General features: G+C 43.7%; 1 protein-coding gene across 2 annotated transcripts in view; it reads right to left on the bottom strand.

Moving 5' to 3' along the window:
• The window catches only part of SERTAD2 (SERTA domain containing 2), an 84921-nt gene that overhangs the window by 38741 nt on the left and 26989 nt on the right, over positions 1-19191 (bottom strand). The window contains exon 2 of one of the 2 annotated variants that reach the window (XM_051614928.1): positions 16085-16194. The exons of the other annotated variant lie outside the window; for it this stretch is intronic. Coding sequence (XP_051470888.1) covers positions 16085-16134 — 50 coding nt within the window. The 5' untranslated portion in view covers positions 16135-16194. The remainder of the gene's footprint in view (positions 1-16084; positions 16195-19191) is intronic. 2 annotated transcript variants of the gene reach the window in all.

Here is a 19191-nt window from a genome sequence, read left to right as displayed (position 1 = left end):
ACAGCGCCACAGCCTCACAACCTCACCATCAATCTGGAGTGGAAGTAAGGAGAAAGCACTCCCACCGTGGCAGGTAGAAACTTTTGCTGCTTACGGCACTAATGTCCCCAACAGCCGATTTCCTTAACAGCACATGGCATCATGAAGGAGAAATACTTTAAAGACAGATAGGAAATTCCCTCCTCCCCCTGCCTTCCAAGGTGCCCATTCATTCAAAAACTATCTGCTTCCCCACCTGACCAGTAACAGACAGTACCAGCTCAGCATCACTACCAGGTGTCTCAGGTTTTGGGCACATAACTGTGTAACTGGGGTGAATTAATTCTCTGTTAACTTACCAGGTGGAGTATTTCTTCTGTCATTCCTCTCTCACATGATACACACAACCAAACGAGCTCTGTAGCAACGGGGCAATTTTTCACAACAAACTCTCATTCTTGCAGGATTTTCTTTGGCATGGACTTAAGCACCATTGGTTTTCTTGTCACTTGACTTTTGCCATATTTTAGAGCGACCCCTAAGGAGACCACCACTGTCCTACACGAACAAAAATCTTTCCAAATTTCCTCCATTGCCCTCAAGTTGCAATCCAGAGGGCATCCCACAGAGGTTGTCAAGAAAAGGGAAACAAAATATGTTGATTTGCATAAGGCACAGTACTCCTGTAATTAAAGGAGACTGACGGTTGGTCTGCATGTACTTTCTTTGAATTTTTGGGACCTTCCAAGCCTCCCAACTTGCTGATCTCTTCAGCCATAGGAAAGTCTCTGCAATCACCACAGATCAGGTGTCCTGGCACTTCAGTCTGTGGACACAACCCCTACAGAGCTGTGGTTGGTCTGTATTACGTGGCATGTGCACACTGCCTATTCAGAAAAAACAAAAACAACAAACAAAAATCCCTCTCCAAAAATACCCCATTCCTTCTATTGATTATGGAAATCTCCCCATTTCCAAGTTCCAGAAACTCTGAAAAGGCAGGTAAGCCTTTGTGCCTACATCCCTTACAATATCATTTGAGGGAAACTACTGTTTAAATAAAGGGAAGCTTTTTTTTTTTTTTATGAGGAAACCAGAAAACTGAATAGAGCTTGTTTTGTATCAGATACTGTGTTCATTTAATGAGTTTTTCTGTAATGTAATAGTTTTTGAAACAGGGCAGCCAAGAATTCCCTTCTCCAGTTATCTATAAATCAGCACTGGAGAGAGAAGAAACAGTCCCAGAGGGTGGTATGCATCAGTCTGAGCAATTGCTCCATCAAGTCATGCAGGTAAACAACTACACACTACACAGCCCCAATTAGCAGAAAAAAAAAAAAAAGCCATCTACAAACCAAGTACAGAAAAAACCTTACAACTCTGCCAACCAGTCACTCTTATCTCTGTTTAAAGATAGGGAAAAGGCAGCTACCTCCACCCCCAGCAGACAGTACCCAAGACAGGCAGAGAGACCAGGTTCCACTTTTAGGAGTTTCAACCACAGGAAGAGCACAAGACACTGGGGCAAAACCATTTAGCAAGGCAGGCATCACGGCCTGTCTGCAGTCCTCTGTGAGCTCCATGACCAAGCTGTGTCAATGCTCTGGCTGACAGGCAGAGGGGCAGTCGCAGGGCCAGTGTCCTTGATGATACACTTGAGCCATACCTCCAATTGTAGGGGTCACCAGAAAGCATAGAAGATCAGAGCACAGAGCAGTATGGACAGAGCAAGGGAGGAAAGCACCTGAATAGAGAGGGAAATAAGAGCTAGAAATTGGGCAGGGGGGTTGCAGGCAAATATGAGATAAAATAAGGACATATCTACACAGCTGCAAACTGACAGAGGAAGAACTCTGAAGCAAGGAGGTGGGGAGGGAAAGGTAAAGGGGAGAGGGGGGTCTAGAGCTGACTGTGGCAGCTGGAAACAATTTTGGTGCTTTTTTTGCCCCCACATTCATTTGCATAAAAATAATGACTGATGTGAGTCCAAGAGGCCAAGGATGGGAAAATTAGCTAAACCAGAAGCAAGAGCTGACCCAGTTTGGACAAGAGGTTTAAGCAAAGGGAAATCAAGGGGAGAAGGATGTTTGGAAACTTGTGTAGAGAAGATAACAGCAGGATTTAGCAACCATAAGGAATTGGAAGGGGGATGGGTAAGGAAAGGGGAGTTAAACACAAGGAGTTGCAAGCTATGTTTCATGGCACTAATTCAGCAAAGAAACAGCCTCAAATGGATGTAAACAATGGACTATTCATTAGGGTTTTCATTCCCTGCAACCCAGCAAACTATTGTCTACAAGTTTTAAATACTCCCTTCACACACACACTAAATTACAGAAAACATCAGATAATCTCAACAACTTGCCTCAAAATCATGGCCCTCGAGCACGCACCACGCTTGGCAGGCTCTTCTTCCAACCATCTGCCAACACGTGTAGGAAAATAAGCTATTAGGACCCAATGTAGCAATTCTGAAGGGGTCTTAAAGTAAAAACCACTTGCAAACATCTGAACAGTGCACACAATGTTTGTGAAGCTTAAAATGCAGTTACGCTCTTGCCTGCTCCCATTCATCTTTCCCTCACCTTTAAAGTAGGAGGTAGCTGGTTTGTGTGTCCTATCTGATGGCCATACCACCACCAGTGATCTTTAAAGGGCCAGACCTGGTCAGCCTCCCACAGCTGTGCTGTACCTGCCCTCATGCCATCTCTAGCACGGCTCCTCAGTCTCCTAAGCGCCATACTTTGCCTTCACACCACCTGAGACACTAGGGCCACTGGGGAGCAAAACGTGTCCTGCAGAGCCCACGAGCCAGGCTCAGGGCCAGGGAAAGACACGGCTGTGCTTAGGCAGCTGATGGTTACTTATAGCAGCAGACACTTCGTAAGCAGTTAGGATCAGGGTTTTAAGCTTCTAAGCCAAGTACTGTTGGTGCAGAAATCATCAAGAGGTAGCACAGAGGAAATACTGGTGCTATTTCCATTTGGCTGTGACAAAGCAAGCCGTGCACATCTGGGGCCAAAATGTGAGCTACACCAGCCAGCATGAAACTCATGCACAGTTTTACATGAGTGAAGGACTAGTAGTGACTAACAGCACACGTAGATGAGCTCTGGGGAGCTTTTTTTAAGCTGTCCCACCCCAAGCATCCTTTCTACCTTGCAGCAAGAGTCTCCTACACTGATCAAAGAGATGCATGCTTGTACCTATTTGTCGCAGGCTGATGCCAGGGGGTTTCTTGAAGGCCTTAAAAGGCATTTTGTTTAGACTTATGTGGGGAAGAAGAAGAACCGTTTCCCACACCATCTGACACAACAGCTAAACCAGCAATCCAGAGTTTGGGGCTACATTTTCAGTTGCAGAATGTGCAGATGCACATTTCCTTCTGATGCCTCTATTACAGTAAGGGGTGGTGGCTTGGATAGCTAGAAAATATTTCTGACATCTGCATTTGCTCATCTGAGCTTCGTCTGTTAGAGCTCTCCAATATCCCTCCCTGAGCACCAGGGTGCATGGTAGGGCATGCCAGTATCATCCATGTATCCCAATTTTGTTCTACAAGGGTGACTTGGCTCTTCAAGGCTGCCCTAGTACAAGCACTCAACACCTCTGATCCACCCCCTCCCATTGGAGGGAGGGGCCTTGTGCTTCTCAGTAAAGGGCTAGTAACTGTGGGAGATACTTGTAGGGCTAGATGGAAGAAGAGGCAGGTTACTTAGGCTTTCCTTTTCCTCACCTATATGAAGGCACCTGCATGAAGGACTTTTCATAGTGTGTCCTTTCTGTATTCACGGCCAAAAGCTCAAAGGACCTATCCAGTCTGGAGACCTGTGGAGCACAGCCTGTACAGCCTCAGTGTCTCTCATGTCTGGCAGGATATGACCCTGTATTTCAGGAACACAGCCAGCCTGTCTGGAGGGCGGCAGGGAAGAGCTCCTGACAACAGGCTGTCTCACAGCATTTCTTCCTCTCACCCAGGTCCAAAGTTACACGAGCACAGTGCCTCTGCTCAGTGTTAGGTCACATCACCCTCACCATGAATTACACAGATGTAAGAAGAACCTTGACTCCCTGGAGGTTTTCACTCAGCTTCTTCAAACTCTGAGCCCTTGTGATGAAGGTCTGTGGAGAGGAGGGAGCGAAGAGACAGCAAGTGTCTCCTTATCCTTAGTCTTGGGCACATGGGTAACACCTAATTCTGTTTTGTCTGTTATCCGGAGGTGCTGCATGTTCCACTGAGCCCTGGAAGCAGACAAGCAACACAGCTCACACAGGAAAAAACTGGCCAGAAAAAGTGGCAAGAGGAAGGGAAGAGCTTGATGGGTTTAATTCATTTTTTGTCTTTAATACTGCATGGACACTCTTTGATCATGTCAGGCAGTGCAGAAGTGACACACACAACAAATCACTGTCAGCTATGCTGAGAAAAATAAAGACAGATAAGATGAAAATACACAGATTCATTTACATTTCGCCTCTCATCTCATTGTGCTTCTACATATTTGGTTCACATTTAGAGTTCACAGGGTATCTCAATACAGCAGTCACACACTGACAACCACTACAGTTTAGGGATACCTTCACAACTGCCACATAAGCAGCAGGAAGTAAAATGCTTGAGTACGATACTGAAATTCCCCTTTTCAGCTCTCTGAAAAGCCCCTGAGTTGAGTGTAGGGCAGACTTTGGGTCTGTAGGAGACGAGTCCCAGAGCTTCTGCAGCTCTGAATGTGTTTTAATTTTAACCTAAGCTTCCAGTGTGAAAAGGAATAAAATGTATATCTCTCTTTTCATGGTGAAGATAGCCAGCAAAACGTGAACTGAAGGTTGGACATAAAAACTGAGGAAACAGAGAGCGGGTGTTGTAAGTCACATGTGGTCTCCAACATATGGGTAACAGTCACACTTAAATAAGGAAATCAAATGTCAGTCCATTACTACCCTTTCCAAAAAGGATGTTTCTGACTCCCAAGAATATCCACAGCTTCAAAGGCTGAGTTCCTCCAGAAACAGGCAGACACTAGAAAATACACACAGGGAAATAACTTGAGTTTGCTCTCCTCTCTCAGCCAAAATCTTTTCTCTCAAGAAAGAGAAGAAGGGGAGGAAGGGAGTGGTGGGAGGATGGAAGGGGGAAATACAGCATTTCCCATCAGCTCTATGGGAGGAAGGGTAAGGTGGGGAAATGTTAGAGGACAGATCTCTTCCAGCCAGACAAGTGCAACTGAGTAATGAAAAGGACTAAGGCATGGAGATCAGGAGAAGGAAAAGCAGCACACAGGAGAGAGACCAAGAGAATACACAGGAAAGGAAAAGAGGGTGAGTAGGCTCTGTGTTTTGGTGGGGCAAACTGCTGAGGAAACAGCCAAACACATACACCAATTTAAGAATCAAAGAGAAAAAGCTGAAGGTTTGAGGAAAGCATCCAAACACAGAACAGGCTCTATCTGAGGAAAAACCATGGTCTGGAAAACACAAGAAAAAACAAGAAAATAAATGCTAGCCAGGAGGTGGAAAAAAGGTATTGAGAAGGGAAAAAAACAAATTACAGGGGTTTGGCTGTCTTTTACACATTGAAATATTTGCTCATGTTCAGGGATAACTTCAAGAAGAAGTCTCAAATCTCAATTTCAGCAGAAAAGATCCAAGTTTGAATTATTCGGCTGATAAGGGATATTTCACCACTACCTCCAATCAGCTTCCTATCACAACCAAGGACATGCCAAATATCCAAAGTAGTCTCAGTTTAACAGCTAAAAAGTACTAGAAATAGTAACAATTCCTGGCTGAGTCACATTTTCATTTTCAGCTACACGCATTACCCATTCAAATTATTTAATTTGAAAATTGTTATTGTTGAAATTTGTTGGGTTTTGTTTTTTTTTAGTAGCTCAGACGAGTAGGAACATTTCCTGTACTACAGATGAGATGCTTTTTTAAACACTACAGGGTTTTTCCTTCCTCCTCCTCCCAGTCCTCACACACCTCTATTGGTGGGAACTTTCCTTGCAGACACTGTCCTTCCCAAGGACAGACTTGGAGAAAAGATGACTTCCCTTACACAGTTTTAACATTGACATGGGGGTTGATGAAAATGGTCGCTTGGGTACACTGTGTGAGCCGATGAAGCTGCAACCAAATGTCTTCACTCTTTCTCTTGTAATTTGATACCTGGCTTTAGCGATCCCTCCAGCTCTTGAATTAGGAATGGAAAATATGAGAGCTCTGTTTCACAGCAAAGGTTTAGAGACTGGGGGGGGGGGGAAGACATCTCAGGGCTACTTCCAAATGCTATTTGCTTTACACTGCACTTTAACACCTGACAGGAACAACCTGTGTAAGCTCTGTGTACGTACACATACATACTTCTGTCCATGCTACAAAGCACTGCTCAGCCCTGGCAGAGCTCCTGGTTTGAAGCCTTAACCCAAATCAGGCCTGAAGCTTAATTTTTAAATCCATTCCTTTTACTTTGTGCCTCTGCTCCAACTGCTGTGGGTGCAAATAATGACATCTAAAAGCAAACAGCTACCACTAGCTGCTGAGGGAATGAGACATTAAAAATGCTTTCCACATAACTGCAGTTTGTCGCAAGAGTTAAAACAGTATGCCAGGCTGAAGACTGCATAAAAACATCCCTAATCATCAGGCTTATCTCCCAAGTCCTTTGAAAAATATTTTTTAAACATCTCTCTTGATACACGTTCTCAGCCACACAACTGGCAAATTTCAAATCCCGATACAGAGTAAAAGAAACCCCACACAAGCACAGCACTCGCAGCAGCTTGCAGCACCACCGGCATTCCCAGACTGCCCTCCCCTGCGCACCAGGGAAGGGTATAGTGCGTTTGCAGGCTCACAAGGCAAAACCTTCTCCCTGAGCACTGTGGCTCAGCCATTTCAGTGACACAGTTACAGTGTTTGCCAAGTAGCTTGCATCATGTAACACACTGTGAGACTTTTCAAGGCAACACGACTCGCAAGCTTCCCTTTGGGGGCCCATCCCCAAAAGCTCTGCTGCGAAACGCTGCAAGTCCTGACATCCGTCAGCTTCCCCCACCTCGGAATGAACAGTAGCAGGAATCCTGCACCTCTTTTGCTCCTTTTTGTAGAAAGGTGCTTGGTTTAACACTGGCTCCCAGTGTTTTTTAGGGAAAGATAACCATCGCCTTTCAGAACATGACCAGAGTCACCTGCCCAAGAAGATTTTGATGTAAATCAGGCGGGAAAGTGACAGGGAAACAGTGAAAATACTTTTGCCGCATTCTCAGGAATATGAGTTTGTGGTATCACTGGTTGTTTGACAGAGATCAAATTTTAGTTAATGCAGGATTAAATCCTGTGCTTAGAGCCATAGGATGATACTGGCAGGTAATGTTTGGCATCCAGGTGGAAACAAAGCTTAACTCTGCCTTCTTCTACAATGCATAAGAACACTAGTTTTTACAGACTGGTTACAAGATTTCTAAACCAAGGTGCTATAGCTATGAGATGAGATACATCCATAAAGCCATAGCTTTATCGGGATGGTGAGAAACGAGCAGTGTGCAGTGCAAACTAAATACTACAAAAAGAGCGAATTAAGCAGTTGGTTCCTGAGCTGAGGTTTGTAGAGATCTGGAGAGCTGCAGGATATTGGCTCTCCATCTTGCTTCCAGCTGCTTCTACAGATGTCCGGGCTCCTCATTGCCAAGAAGAGCTAGGAGGCTAGTGAAAGCAGCTGGAAGAGAAGGAGGTGGAGGAGGAGTCAGGCTTGCTGCCTCTGGGGACGGCAGAAAGAGGAGGAGAGGGAAGCAAGCACAGCCCACACGTGCTGCGCAACTTTGGCTGAAGGTGCTGACCACTAGGAAAAGCATAATGTCCAGGGAGAGGGGAATGAGGCACTGGACACTTTGGAGTATTTTTTCTTTTTAAAATTATTTTCTCTTTTTTGACCTTTTTTGCTTTTGGGGTGGGGGGAGCTAGGGGAGAGTTGCAGGTCATTGCTACCCAATGACCTGCGATAAGCTGGGAGCAAGAAAGGCTGAAACTCAAGAAAGAACCAACAGGGAAAGGAAGAGAAAAAAGACAGAGAGAAATAAAGTGATCAAATATTAGTGGTGTATGCAAGAGCAAGAGAATCACTGAGCAGATGGGAGGAGGGAAGAAGAAATGATTAATAGAGTGTGTGAGGCCCTTCCCCCTCCCTCAAGCAGGACTAATCACGTGGAAGACAGCTAAAATGTTACTTCCTAATATTGCTTTGCTGCGGTAGCTGCCACATAATGGAGGAGAGGAAGCCTGTCCCCAAGGCAAAAACCTCCCTAAAAGATGGGAACAAACCCCTCACAGCAATGCGACCACCACCTTTTGAGTGCTGGTGCTAATGGGTCATCTGTCAGGACGAGTATGTCATATTTTGAGAGCTTGTATCTGTGTTCTTACCACCAAGTCCTGCAGCAAGTCTAAAGCAGCATTCTTGCTTTCTCCCTGGTCACCTCCCCTGCATTCAGACTCCGGAGAAAAACGACTGGCCTTCTTCTGCAAGCCTAATTCAAATGTTCAACTCCCCTGCATCAGAAGCCAAAAATCTCATTGCTTGATGCCACGGCATACCTCTGACCAAGCGTTTGTGGGGCTGCACCAGGATGCTAATCCACTGCCTCCTCAGCATGAAAGCACAGGGCGAGCTCTGCCATTACTGGTATCGATCAGAGGTGCAGGTCAGCTCTGCGGCTGGCCCGCTCTCCTCGGCTCACAGGCTGAGAGACAGCTCTTCTGCAACCAGAGGCAGAGACTTCCCTGGCACTGTGTGCTTCTAAGGCTGGCCACTATGAAAGAGGAAAGAAGAATGGACATCACCACAAAACCAGCAGATTCAGACACACAAAAAATAAAATAAAAGGGCTCCCATGGATTTCTGGTGGCAACCTGCATCCAAGGCTGCCCTGCACTCAGCTCTCACAAGGCACAGGTATACAGTCCTGTTCCCAAACGTGCTGATCAGTTTATTCCTTCCTACATTTTACAGGTGCTATCGTGTCCATGCATCCCCTCAGTTTCTTCTTCCATGGACTAAACAACCCCAGTACTTTCATTTTCTCCTTATAGGTCATGTCTGCTAAATCACTCATTCACACTGTTTTCCTCTAGATTTTTTTTGTCCCACTTTTGAGTTGTTTTGCCATTTTTGAATGCTGTGAGACAAAAACTGGTTCAAGACTCCAGCTGAGACCTCACCAAGCCGAGTTGAGTGGAAGGCTCACTGCCCTCTATGGCTTATAAACCCCAGCTTGCTTTTTTCACAACTGTATGAGCCCAGTGACTCATGGTCAGCCTGGAATCCACCATCAACTCCAGCCCCTTTCTGCAGAGCTGATGCCCAGCCAGCCATCTCCCATTTTGTATCTGAGTAGTCATTAGACGTGAGCTTATAACTTTGTGTTCGTCCTTTTCTGAATTGCCTTTTATTTTTTCCAGGTGATTTCTCCACTTGGTCAACATTTTAAATCCTAGCCCTGTTCTTTAAGAAAGCTCAGAGCTCCTCCCAGGTCAGTGTCACTTGCAAGTGTAATTAGCAACCACAACAGAAAAAAAATTCCCACTGTGTGTCACTTCTGGGGAGGACCCGCAGGAACTGACCACTGTGGACACAGACTGGTCCTAGTGCATTTGTGACGTTGCACCCCACAACAGCCAGTCCCTGGAATTTCCGCTGGAAGTAAACTGAGAACCACAATAAAGCACGAAAGATGAGGGTGTCAAGGGTATCATGCACACATGCTCTGCTCATGATGGACCACTCTGCTCTGCCACAGGACCAAGTGCCACGCTGCAATTCCACACAGTGTGAGGGAAATAACCACAGCTGATTAAAAAAAAAGAAAAAAGAAGGTGCAAAAGCCTCAGCAAGACAAAAATTAAAAGGAGCATTTGCCTAATCGTGATGGTAGAGCACCCAGAACTAACTGTGATGTCCCCTGCAAGGAAAGGTCCCCCCAAAACTCTCACCAGCAAGCAGCACTCATTCTGCAGTATTCATCAAAGCCATTTAAATTCACACAAGACATCTTTTTCACCAGGCATTGTTTCTCTCCAGGGCTTTGATGCTACACTATGAAGGCAGGTATCTTTAGACTGATAGAAAGTGGGCAAGAATTCAACTGTGGCTAAGGGTAAGGAAGCAGAGGAAAGCAGAACAGGTGGCTATGTTTGCGTCAGACAACTGATCTAGAAGAAGGGACCTAAGGGCATTTTACACACAAGTAATCCCACTCATCCCTCTCCTCCCTGTGAAGGAGCAGAAGACTTGCCCTAGGCTGCAAGATTGTCTGGTCACCATCCACAGCTCACAGGCAATATGGTGGAAGGGTGCTTTGATCCCAAGCAGTGTTTCGGGGCAGCAAATTGCAGGTGTCCTACAGGACGCTGCTTATTAATCCTGTAGCATATAGTGCTGGGCTATAAATTCCATCCATTGCCCACTGTTTAAATAAATTAGTTTTCATACAAACAGAAGCATGCTGGGACCAGTTATAAACACATCTGACTCAAATCCATCTGATCCCTCTCCCAGTTACGTGGCTGAAAAGCCTTTGACTTTACACTGGGTAAAACAATGCTCAAAATTTGACACGTCCTTTTACTAGCAGTATCCACACTTAACAGAAAAGCAAAGAACAAAACCTAACCTGTGTCTACTTTTATGATTTGAATTAGCTGGCACATGGGGACAAGCCCAAATGCCAGGAAAGTAAGGAAATCCTGGATCTTAGAGACCTCCAGCAGAAAAGGAGCTGGTCATAATTGTCAGTGGGGACTCCCAGCTTTCTCCTTAGGAATAAAAAAGCCCCTCATTTAGCATGGTGTATGTCAGTAAGATTGCCAAGAGATTACCATAATCGCCAGCCCTTCAAGCCTTTGCTTTGGACAGTCTCAGCCCCAGAATGACCAGCTCCTCCCTCTGAGGCCAGACGGTATAACCACTAGCAAACTAAACACTGCCCACAGCATTACTTACAATGATGATGACAGTCTCGAAAAGCACTGTGAGTGGACCACTTAAAGCACTAAGAATCTCTTTTATTTATTCCTTTATGCCAGATCATTTAAAAATTACTACAGGAGGTTGCATTTAAAGACAAACGAAGATTTTTGTTTGCTTTTTTCCTATTTAGGGTATAGTAATCTCATCAAATGAAGTTTACACAGTGTAGGAAGACAAAAAAACCCAAAACACAAAAACAACCACCAAACAAAAAAAGCATCAGGAAAAAATAGTTCGATACTCTTAATAATTTTATTACGAGTTCTTTCCTAAGCTCAACAAAGCTTTGTAGTATTTCTAGCTCTGTACACTGTATGAGTACTCTGATCAGCAAGATTTACTGCATTCAGAAGTCCTGGGTGGAGTGCTCCAGCAGAACTGGACCACTGCTACAGAAGGATTTAAAATAAAAGTGATGTCAGGAAATGGGTGGGGGCAGGGAAGGGGAGCACAGCAAATGACACAGCCCACGATCAGGAAACTCACTTGGCAAGATTTGTGGAAAACCGGAGGTATACAGGAGTAAAGCCCCGTAAAGCAGAGCTCCGGCTGCTCCCACTGCTAATCTGTTACCGTTATCCGAGCTCAAAGAAAAAAGGACAGTTGCCAGCTCTGGAGAATTGGGAAGGGTGCCAGCTGACGACAAGCTGTGATAGGCAGCCGCTTGGGTCTGGGTGAGGCCTGCTATCATGTGATGTGCGCTTGATAGCAAGGGAACGGGAAGGAAGCACCCACTACAGAAAGCACCTACTCGCTAGCTGTTGGAAAAAGGCAAGGATGCAGCAGGAAGAAAGAAAGAAAAGAAAAGAAAAGAAAAACAACAACAACAAAAAAAAAGCAAGCATCCTGCAGCTGTAAGTCAGATCCAGCAGATTACTGGTACAGAGGGAGTTTGCCCAGAGATGGCAAAAGCCAGGAGGCTTCACAGCAGTACGCAGATTAGGCAACGCCACCCTGAGCCAGATGCAGCTGCAGTGCTACATCGCTTTCAGGGGGAAATTTGCTGAGACAGAAGTGAAGTAGCAAAGCCGTTTTACACCTGCTGACAGGCCAACAAATCCCCTAAACCTCACCAGAAAAAGGGTGACGGTGAAGTCACCTTGGTGGGTCTGGTTAATGTTAATGGAGTGTGGAGTTCCTGGATAATCAGCACTGCACCTCCTCAGACTGTCTGTGTAATATGGGCCAAAGAGATCACAGAGTCTCATGGCAGGAGAGGACTAGATGTGGCAGGATGCTCCTGGTTATATGTGCTGCAGCAACTTGCAGAGAAGTGTGGTTTCCTTGTTCCTGCACTGAGGAGTTACCTAGAGACAAGCAACCTCAAATACAAGAGCTCCCAACATGGGAATATAACCCCAGCAGCTGCAGGATGGTAATGCTGTCACTGCTGTCCTCTCCTTGAGCTGGGAGATTTCACTGGGGTCTTGTTCTGCACATATATCCATGCCTGGACATGCAAATCCTGTGACACACATCTTTAAAGCTAAACATGTATGTCAGAGGGATGGGAAAATGAAATTTAATAATCAGGAATTGAACAGAGCAAAAGGAATAACAAATGTAATACAGCAAAGGGAATATTTAAGGGCTGGGCACTCAACTCAGGTCTCCTGAGGTGCCTTCCCATTCTCCACACCCTCCTCCTCTCCTCTCCTGTGTTTCAGTTCATTGGAAAATACCTGTTTCGGTAGGATTAATAAATAAATAAATAAAATTACTCTGCAAAGCACCTATGCTAGTGTAGGTAGGTTAAGTATTAACAAAAAAATTTCCTCTAAAGAAAGCAGTAACCCCAAATGAAAAAGCAACACAGGCCAGCTTTGACAGCCAAAAAAGGTATTAGCGTAGCATAATCGTGACAAATTTGAGGCAGCAAAGAAGAAAGTATGTATATCATAGGCAAGAGTTAAAGCACACACATCCAAAAAGAAGATAATTCAAAGGGATCAAAGTGTCTGAAGTCAATCAATATTCTCACAACAGTTTGTAGTCATAAGACATTAGTTACCAAACCATTAAAATTAGGTGTTTCATTTTAAGAGCGCCTCAGCCTGGAAAGATAATTCTGTTGGCATAAACTGCTTTTTGATGAACAGATAGGAGTGCACAAAAAGCTCTGCGCCACAGGCGGACTCAAAGGTACAAGGTACCAGACCTAAGAGCTCAAACAGTTAGATGCAAAAGGATCACAGATGGAAAAGTTACCTATAGTAGGTCTGGCTATTTACCAAGGTCCATATCAAAAAAACCCAAACCACGGCACTAGAATTATGCATCCCATGGAGCATCCAGCTCAGCATGCAAAAATGTTGTATTTCACATGCACTGTGCCCCCTAAACTTGAATGTTTTTTATTACTTCGTTTCACTATCCTCTACTTAGTAATTGGAAACACAGGGCTGGGCCCACTCACATTATTCTGCTAAGCAAAATACATTTTGCTGCTTCCTTCCTCCTTTATATTCAGAGAATGGAAAGCTTTACTTTCCATAGCTGTTTTTTTTTTTTGGTCATACACTCACACAGACATGCACATCTGAGAAGTGAAGACCCAATTAACAGTTAGGTGTTGGTACTTGTGGATAAATCCCAGAAATTTCCCCTTCCAAACCAGCCATCTGAGGCAGCCATCCAGTGAGCTCAAAGAACAGCCCAGTCCTGCACACTCATGACAGGTATCACTTGTGATTTTGGCAATCCAATGTCAGGCAGGCAAGTGATTTAACACCATGGATCTGACTTTCCAAGAGACAGAAAAATACTTGGATATGCTCAGTAAAAACTCAGCTAATGCTGGGATTGTATTCTTTTTGAGACTCTTTAATTAGGCCATGAGTCACACACGACACAACTCCAAATGCAGTTTGGAGAAAGCCAAGCTTTACTTGCAACTGCAAGATAGTGGGGTTTGGTCCCTGGGCCTAGAGGAATTGCGTTTTTCCCAGTGATGAAAATAAGTCCAAATTAGAGGAGCAAAATCAATCAATTGTGGCTGTCTGAGTGGTACTTGGAAAGCTATTGCTGGCACTATAACCTAGCACTCCCTGTGTACACTGCCTTTACCATGCAGAACCAGTATAGTCACTACTTGAAACCAGAATCACCAGTTTGGTTTAATTTTGTATGTCTAGTTATTGGTAATTCTCTCTCTTTAGGTGTCCGTGCTCCTGCTTAATTACCCCGAGTCTCTGCCTCTCGGCAGTGGCAACTCTTACATTCACACACCCATGTCTCCAGTTATGTGAAGAAAAAAATCTTATACCCCGTTTACACACTGAGTCTACACCCTTTTAAAGAAAAGGCTTGGAACGTGACAATGAGTCCATTACCGTCAGTAACAGCAGACTTTCCAGGGCCCAAGTTTCATACCAACTGTTCTGTTGACGTCCAAAACGACTATCATCTCCTTGGAGTCATCAGCCTGTTTTAATGGCTGGTAGAGCTGCCATTAAGAGCTGCTCTAACTTCAGCAGCATTAGAAGTACTAGATTTTCTATTTGCTTTGCTTTGCAATTTGAGTTGTCTTCATATCTGAAAAGAAAGCTTCTCAGATTTGCTTGTTTTAGTTCTGAACTCATGCACAGATACTGAATTTTGTGACATTTATGTCTAACTTCTATCCCAGGCCCATTTAAATAACTACTGAAATTTGCCCACTCCATCCTTGGAAAACTTATGGAAAAGAAAACCTGAAGTCAAACATTCTTTGACCAGTCAGTTTCTGGAATAAAGAGGAAAAGAGAAGAGAAAGCATTTTTGGTATACACGAAACAAACCCAATGCTTTAAGAAGAGCATGCACTTCAAGTGGGAACACTTGCCACTAAAAATATTTCTGTGTTCACACATACCTTAACACAAAGGCCCACATTATACCTTGAGTTATACCCCAAAATCAGCCCTACTCAACCTATCAGCACTGTCAGATCATAAGTAAGGAAAAATTTTACCTATCGTGCAAAATCAAATCAACTGAAAAAGAGCTGAAACATGAACTCACTGTCAGAGAGCTCAAGGGACCAGACTGAAATTACACACCAAAGCCTAAACTGAAATAACCAAAATCCAAAGGCATCCTCTTCTCCTTGGAACCTACACGAAAAGCTTCACTTTGATAAATTAATGGGCAGTTTTTGTCTCGGCAAGCTTTTTGGTACATCACCTACCAAATATCTTGCGAACAGTATAAAAATCATCAGCAATCATGGCAAGAAATGATTCAGAGCCTGAGCTCCTTGCAACCCTCCAGAGAATTAGGCCACTTCAGCTTAAGGCTGAATGATCCTGTCAAAAAACCATGAGGGTACTCTGCCCATGTTCATGCCTATCCTGAGTTAGAACAATGATTTGGAAAAAGTTTAATTAAGGAGCTTGTCTTTTTTTTTTTTTTTTTAATCATGTAGTTTTCAAACAACTGATAAATATACTCTACTGATAATAGATGAAAAGATAAATGAATGAATGTTTTAGCTTCTGCATTCATTAAGAACACAGAGCAATATAAGGCTTCCTGCTCATTGATACCATCAGTGTCAGACCTTACACTTTCATGCCTACAGCCATACCACCTTTAGCTGTGATCTCGACAGTTCCTGCAAGGCAAGCAGGGTCAGGTTGGGTCAATACTAAAAGGAGAGGCCCCCAGGGAAAAATTCAAGTGCTGCAGATACTAGAACTAGTAGTGATGTAGCACCACTGCTCTTCTCTCATGCACTGCCTACCCCCAGGGAAGCTGCTATACAGTCACCAGGCTGTGTACCTGCAGCACAGTAGCTTACAGCCTAACAACTCTCTGTGTAGATATGAAAGGAAGCATAAGATACCCTTATGCAGCACACATAATTCCACTTTCAAAGCAGCTACCATGCTATCCATATAGGATAGGATAAGGCAGAGCACCTTGTACATTGCCTTGCATGCCCTACGTCTTGGTTCACTAACTGTGCCAATAAAAAAAAAACCCAACCAAACAAAACCCAACAAACCAACAGTACACACTTTGCAGAGAAATGAAACTTCTCAACCAGCCAGCTGTTAAACCCTCACGTACTGATGATCAGCTTCCATTTTGGGTTACCTTAAATTCTTCATAGTTTCTACTGGACACAGTGGAGTTCTACTTCTCATCCCAATGCCTCATGTGCTGCCGTGATGTCAAACAGCTGCTGCGTTCCACCCCAGGCCAGGCTGTGTGTCAGAGGAGAGAGGAAAAGTTCCCGTGTTCAAGTATATATGATTTGCAAAGTGTGTTAGGATCTTCTGTGATTAAGTCTATTAGAAGTAGGCACTGTTATTTTTGTTAGTGTTATTAATGCAGCATGGGGGAAAAGGGAGTGTGAAAAGCACAGAAACTCTTCTTCAGTATTTATGTGTGAACAAGCTCTAAAACCCTTTGGAAAAAGTTTATGGGAACCTTTAAGATCAGTTAGTAGTGTGATCGGGTTTATACACCTAGAACACGCATGGTAACTCCTGCCATTCATGTCAATTTGACTCTACTGGAGATGATACAAACTCTGAGAGCCGTTTTGCAGAGAACTTTGTGATCATTGCAATGAAAGGAAGACCTAAGAGTCAGATGAGGCAAATCCCCAGAACTGTCAAATACCTACCCCTCAAAGTCAAGCTTATTTCATAGTCACACAGCTTTAATAACAGGACCTCCTCAAGGACACAGTATTAAACATTAAGAGTAAACATTTGAAGAGAAACTCTATTATCAACTTAATTTCTAAACTTTTCACTTTCAGCTACTCGAGATACTTCAGGGTTACTCCTAAGTGATACAAAATAAGTATGCTTGGCATTCTGCAGGGGCAGGGTTGGAGGGGGAGACATACTCAGCTTCTCTCTTATTAACATTTCCTACTGATAAAGTTCAGATTTTCATTTTTATTGATTGACATTTTTAATTTCTCAGTCTGCTGTGCTGTTTTTAATATTAAGAACAGTGCCTTTGATAGAGTGCTATATGAAAACCAAAAGAATTAACAAAACAGGCCCAAAAACACAGTTTCACTTTCCACTGATATTGCAGTATTAAGTCCATCAGAAACTCAGCCTTCTAAAAAACACGTATGAAAATGGAGGGGACAGGAAGAGAAAGCAAAAGCAAACCACAAAAGTCCTTTTCTGTTGCAGCCGCCTGCAGACACCAGGATCATTGCTGCACACAGTCAGTGTGTACTTTGATGGAAGAAACAACTGGATTATTGTATAAAGCTGATTTGAGTGAAGTACAGGATAGTACAACTTCAGGCTGTCATTTAATGTTGTTAGAAGAAAATCTCCAGCTAAATCATTACAAGAGTCTTTAAAACTTCTCACATCGGGAAATTACACATAAAATATCCTCAGGAACTCCCCACCCTCCCCCCTCAAAATGAATCTGAAACACAGTATTGCATTATTGCCTATTTTTCCCTCTGTATATCACCGGCAGTGTACAACCTCAGAACAAGAAGTAAGGTCACTACTTACTAGGAGCTGACAAGCCTGCAATAAATTTTACTCTTAGATGCACATAATCTTTTTTCTTTGACTTTTAAGTGTGACAAACAGATCAAATCTCCACTTATTTGTTTAGGTTTTCTTTTTTAATTTGATGAAAAAATTAAAAATAAACAACCAACCAGTCCTGGGAGGCAGCGGAGAAACCTATGCCTTACTTTCAAAAAGCAAAACAAACCAAAATACTTTTTGTCCTTTCCATCCAAAGGGAAACCTAGCCAACTCTGGAGCAAAAAAACTACAAAATAAATAAAGCAGGGTCCGCATCTGTCTTTGCAGTCTGCTCCTTTGCTTGTGACTTTGCAGACGCATGTCCCTGTTAAAATACATACAGATATACTTTCCCTCCCAATTGCTCTGGAAAATACTGGCACCATCATGGAAATCTGACAGAGGAAAGGAAAAAAGGAAAAACCAGTGACTTCATAAAATGTTGTTGAAAGGCAGAAACAAGTAAACAAATGGATTGTGAAAGAAGAGTGTTATCTGTAGTATCTGTCATTTATAGTCACTTTCTAAGTCAAAGCTAATAGAAAATGTTTTCAGATTCACATGTTGATCTGTTTATACTCCTTAGCTATTATCCTTAAAATTACATTCACTATTTAAAAAGGAAAAAACAAGAACAAAAACTAAACAAAAAACACAACAAGCAAACAAACAAAATAACCTGCCACTTGTTATTTAGGCCCTAAGAAACTACCAGGAGATAAGCAGAGCCCTGACAGCCATGTCAAGCCCGTGCTGCTGCTATCACAGGCACAGTTCTGCTGAAGGCTTTGGCTGGCAAAGCCACACTGGGTGCTTGGCACAGGGCTCCCACAGCTCCTGGCTTCTCTGTGCAGCCCTGCCAGAGACCAGCACTGCAGGAGGAAGCAAGCTTGGGCCAGCAGATGTTACTAACACTTCTGCCTGTCACTAAGAGAAAGGACATGAAAAATCTTGAAGAGGCAGCAACTTGCTTTCTTCATCCAGAATTGGGATATGGGGCTGGGGGAAGGAGCAGGAGGGCATCCCTCAGGACTGCTACTTAATCAAAGCTGTCTTTGTCAGCATTGCCTCACTATAAATGCTAAAAAAAAAAAAAGAAAAAAAGAAAAAAAAAAGTATTATAATGAATGAAGGTCTTCAGCCATTTTAATTCTGCTACAAAGACAGGCAAAGAGAGTTGGGGCTCTCCAGTCTGGAGAAGAGCAGGCTTGGGGGAGAGCTGAGGGGGCGTACAGGAAAGCTGGGGAGGGGCTTTCTACCAGAGAGGACAGGGATAGGACAAGGTTGTAACAGTTTTAAACTGCAAGAGGGGAGATTTAGGTTAGACATCAGGAAGAAGCCTTCACCATGAGGGTTTTAAGGCACTGGAATAGGTTGCCCAGGGAGGCTGTGGATGCCCCCTCCCTGGAGGTGTTTAAGGCCAGGTTGGATGAGGCTTGTGCAGCCTGGTCTAGTGTGAGGTGTCCCAGCTGATAGCAGGGAGATTGGAACCTGAAGAACTTTAAGGTCCTTTTCAACCTTTACCATTCTATGATTCTGTGAATGTTTTAGTAATGAGCACATTGAGTTTTTAGTGGTAGAAACAGGCACTTCAGTTCCAAGACCTTTTTTGGGGGTTGTTTGGAGCTTTGTTGTTTTTTTTTAACTCTACTGTTTTATTTAGGGACAAAAAAAAATAATCTG

Source organism: Apus apus, chromosome 3 (genome assembly GCF_020740795.1).
Source record: "Apus apus isolate bApuApu2 chromosome 3, bApuApu2.pri.cur, whole genome shotgun sequence".
Classification (NCBI taxonomy): Eukaryota; Metazoa; Chordata; class Aves; order Apodiformes; family Apodidae; genus Apus; species Apus apus.
This window is presented reverse-complemented; position numbering and strand designations above follow the sequence as displayed.